We start from the raw sequence: 4,842 nt of genomic DNA, 5'->3' as shown, positions 1-4,842 counted from the left end.
GAGCCTCGGGCAGGCAGAGCCCACAGAGTGCTCTTTGTGAAGGGGGGAGAAAGGCAGCTCTGATCCAGGGGGAAGTGGCTACTGTGGGGGCTAACCTTGGCATTGTGTGAGGGGCCTGGTTCATCGCCCCAGCTTATTCACCCACGAGCAAACACACACACACACAGACAGAAACCTCTTCATGTCCAAAGTCTTTTGTAGTGAAGGGTCAAGTACACACACACACACACACACACACACACACCACAGGAAGTGGATCACAATAGGTGCCAGCCTCTGCAGCCTCCTGCGTTTCTTTACAAACCCCTCGTGTTGCTGGAAAAGACACGGACTGATTAGTGAGGGGGGGAGGGGAAGGAGCATGAAAACGAGAATGTGAGACGAGATGGAGGGAGGCAGGAAGGGACGGATGAAGAAGGAAATGGTGGGATGGCTGGTCTTGTTAGCTGGATCCCAACGAGCACGAGGGAGCAGTAGCTAAACGATGAAAGGAGAGCGAGCGGCCGGCCGCTCATCTGCTCGGCAGAGAAGGAGGAAACCCGCAGGGACAAAGAGCGCAGAGATCCCAGCGGATGTCCCCTCTCAGACCTGTCCTCAACGCCAGCACGTGGCTGACAAACAACGTCTCTTACCTGCCGTCCCTCAGCCCTCCACAGGCCGTTGCTGGTCTTGGTGGGCGCAATGGTGACCACGGGAGGGGTGCTTGGTACTCCGTGGCCCCTGTTCTGACCCAAAAGGGGCCCTAATGAGCCGCGCTTAGGGGTGGAGACCGGCGAGCTGTGATTGGTGGCCGGGGAGGAGACTGGAGACGATTCTCCGTTAACGGCAGAACCTGACGGGGCACAGAGCGACAGAACTGATCAGAATAAAATCGTTTAAAAACAAAAAAGTGTTCAACTGTGCAAAGAGTTAAAAAGTGATTATGATAAACAGCACGTGTGTGAAATAAAACAGGAAGAAAAAGACTAAATATGAGAAGGAATATATGAGAGTTTGCATGAAAAAGGGCAAAAATCAGATGAAGAGAGAGCAAAACGAAAGATGTCATAGAAAGGAATCTATCAAAAAGAGGATGGGGTGTGACACTGAAGGGAGGTGTTAGAGAGAGTTCCTCTTACAGCGACACACAAACACATTCAGAGGCAGAGAAAGGATTAGGAGGAAATACTGAGAGGGAGAGAAAGTTGGTGTGGAGCTGCAGAAAGAGAAGGCATGACGGAGATGGAAAGCTTCTTATAATTGGCTGTAATTAGATTCATATAATTGGGAGATAAATGGAAACGAATGGAGGAGGAGACAGAGAGGGAGAGGTCAGAGCTGGTCAGCTCTTATCAAACACCTTCATTAAGACCGCTGCGAGCTGAGGGAGCTACCAGGCGGTCGGGCTTCACATTAATGCACAAAAACACAAGCTTGGTTTTGTGAAATGATCTATTTTCAGCCATCAATACACTTATTGATGGGACAGGCTTGGAAGATATGCTTTTTAGCTTTGCAGCACATCCATCCAGCCATTATCTTTACCCAGAGTTACATAAAAGGATTGATGCCTATTTCATGTTCTTATGCAAGGACCAGAAAACAAAGGCAACAAACAAGCAAAATATCTGAGCTCACACCTTTATATCTAAAATGATATCAGTATTAAACAGTTCAGAGCTTTTAAGTGTGGTTCTGTGGAAAGGGACTGAACAATTAATGACTCAACCTTGACTCAATTAGACTACCTTTATAAAAAAAAGGTTAAATAAATAAATATAGTTCCTAAACAGCCTCAGTCTGGAGAACAGTTTAATTCTCGCCAAATAGACAAACTAATGACTAGCCCAGACCAAATATTGCTGCCATCTTGATACAACATCACTTCTGCAGCAATATCATAGTCCTTTTTGGTACCACTTTAAAATAAGGCTCCCCTTACAGATGGCTAATAAATAGTTTATAGACATGTTATTAATTCTTATAAACACTTTATAAATCATTAATAACTGCTTATTATGCATTAATTAAGGGTGACAGAGAGACGAAACTGACCAGTTTCTTGTCAAATAGTGAGCCAAATCTGTTCACCTATATATTTCATCTAAAGTTGTTCTATTAAACATTTCAGACCAAGTTATTACCTTGTAAGCACAATAAACATATGTAAACCTAATTATTTAGCTTATAATATTGTACTTTATCACTGCATTATAAGTATCCACAACAAATATTATATCCTAAAAAAATTAATTTACAAATGTTTATTGTGCTTACAAGGTCGTAACTTAGTGAGAAATGTTTAATAGAACAACTCTAGATGAAATATGTAGGTGAACAGATTTGGCTCACTTTTTGGCAAGAAACTGGTCAGTTTTGTCTCCATCACCCTTACTTAATGCATAATAAACCATTATTAATGATTTATAAAGTGTTTATTGAGGAATTAATCACATATCTACACACTTTTTATTAGCCATCACTAAGGGGAGCCTTATTATGAAATTGAGTTAGCATGAATCGCTGTGAAATGTTTGGTAATGGAGTTGTTTTACGACGACAGCAAACCACTTCAGTCCTGATCTATGAGCCACTCAATCCAACCAGAATTAAACTTTATCTACAACAGGTAAGATATTAATTATTCATGACTTTTCCACTTTAAAAGACCTTAACTGTCTCTTTAAAAAAATGTTGCCCATTTGGTGTATATGGGGCTGTTTTACTCCTCAAGAGACGGTCGGAGCACCACTCACCTCTGGGATCTTCGGCCTGTTTGGCCAGTTTACGAAGGGCAGCAGCGAATCCGGAGTTTGCAGACTGGGCAACCGCGTTCCCATTGGTTAGTGGGCTGAGGGGACTGACTGTAGCTGTGGTGCGAGTTGCCGTGGAGATCATTCCTAATGATGGTGATTTATTGGATTCATGGTTCATACCTGAGGAGAGTGGGAAGAACATTTTGAGGAGCTTTAATATTTCATGTCGCATCATAAAACACTGACTGCTCAAGTGTCCCAAAAAGCTCAATGAGACTTCCACAAAGTAGACCTTCCAGATTTATACACAACTGGTATCTTCAGCGTGAGTGTGTTTATGTCTAGGCATGATAGTGAGTAGGCCGGCTCCACCACAGACAGGGTGGAGGGCGTAGCGCTGTGTCAAATAGAGGGCTGACCTTAATAGCAAATCACACACATGAGAGCACACATGTCCATTTCCTCCAGGGAGCCAGCCGACACGTCTTAAGACCCCGGGAGTGTCTACACGCACGTTTTATTAAGTATCGCTGGCTTTTAAAACCCAGAGAGATCCAAGTGTGCACGCTCATAACCAACATCAATGTGCTTAAAGGTGAAGTTAAGAGTAACCCCCCAGCTTCTTTTTCCACCATCATACTGACCCGCTAATGTTAATTACAGCTGGAATTAGCCCCCCCCCCATCCATTTGTCCCCCTTGCTATAGCCATGAATGACCTCATTACCCACCAAAACATGCAAACACCTTTAAAGCACACAAACCACAAGAACAAACAAAGACCTAAAGCAGCAAACACACTCATGAAAAATTCATAAAGGCGCATCATCGGACACGATTATGGAGTGGTCTGCTCCTCACCCTGACGGTGCTGATCAGCAGAAAGGACAGTCAAGTGTCAGGGCCTGTTAAAGTATCAGCTCTCATATTTACAGATGTCTGCTTGGACTGGAGCCTTCACATGCCACACAAACACACTGCGGAGGGACCAGATGAAGTGAGGGTGGCCTGCTCTTAAAACTAAACAGGCACAAAGTGGAGCTGAACACAGGACAGACAGAAGACGTCCTCTGGACACAGAAGTTTAAAAGGCAGATTACGGCAGAATAATCTGAGGATTTGATAACAATAATAAAAAGGTAGAGCAGTTAACAGTCACAGATTAAAGAGTTTCTCTATGGTCTAATGGAGCTCTTTTCTTCATGTTTACTTCTGTGAGTGTTAAAAACACGTTAAAATAAAACATGGACCAGAAAGATCCTGACACACTCGTGTGTGTGTGTGTGTGTGTGTGTGTGCTGAGCCCAGCAGTCAAGGGAGAGATGATAAGACAGTTTCTATCGACTCCTTCTCCTCCTCCCTCCTCCCTGCACTCTCACTCTTCTCCTCCTTTTGTCTCCTCTCCTTCTCCTCCATGTTTATTTCAGCAGACTTGAGCTTTTGAAACAAAAGCCAGGCGCGCACAATCTCCTCTCTGTCTCCTGTTTTCTTTCTTCCTTTTCTTTTTGCAATCTTTTCTCACGGGCTTTGATGTTTAGCCACGTCACTTCCAAGCACAATCAGCAGAACACACACTCACACACACACGCAGACACACTAAAGTATGGATATGAACATAAATCAAACATGCAAACACTCACCCTCCTGCTCGTCGCCTTTCTGCTCCTGTGTGTGAGACTCTTTCACTCTCCCCCTCTCAGCCTTGCAGCTGCTATGTGGTCACGTGACCTCCTTTCTATCCACCATCACCCCTCCTCCTCCTCTTCCACCTCCTCCACTCTATCTACCCCCCAGCCCTCCTCTCTCTCAAACTATCACCCTCTCCATCCTACCTCCTACTCCTTGCTCTGTCATTCTTTTTATCTTTCCGTTCCCCCCATCCCCTCAAACTGCCGCTTGTCTGACATTTTCCTTTCTTTCCTCATCCTTCATCCTTTCCTCCTTTCGGGCTTGCACTCCAGGGAGAGTGGCGGCGGTGCTGGTGGTGGCTGGGGGGGTGGGGGGGGTGGAGGATGAGTAGAAGGAGGGTGATGACGGAGTGGGAGAGTGTGTGATTTGAGCTGTGTGTGTGTGTGTGTGTGTGTGTGTGTGTGTGTGTGTGTGTGTGT

General features: G+C 44.9%; 1 protein-coding gene across 1 annotated transcript; it reads right to left on the bottom strand.

The window, feature by feature from the left end:
- Positions 1–632: 632 nt before the first annotated feature.
- Positions 633–4,420, bottom strand: LOC119429616 (genetic suppressor element 1; the record flags this gene model as incomplete). The annotated part of the gene is made up of 3 exons (XM_037697213.1): positions 4,375–4,420; positions 2,736–2,915; positions 633–832 (listed from the first exon to the last, which is right to left on the bottom strand). Coding segments are annotated over exons 2-3 (378 nt in total), but the record flags the coding sequence as incomplete, so codon positions are not given.
- Positions 4,421–4,842: the final 422 nt, after the last annotated feature.

This window comes from Nematolebias whitei, unplaced genomic scaffold, assembly GCF_014905685.2.
Source record: "Nematolebias whitei isolate Nwh7 unplaced genomic scaffold, NemWhi1 Nwh_scaf_3784, whole genome shotgun sequence".
NCBI lineage: Eukaryota > Metazoa > Chordata > Actinopteri > Cyprinodontiformes > Rivulidae > Nematolebias > Nematolebias whitei.
Note: the sequence above shows the minus strand (reverse complement) of the source record. Positions and strands in the feature narration are given on the sequence as shown.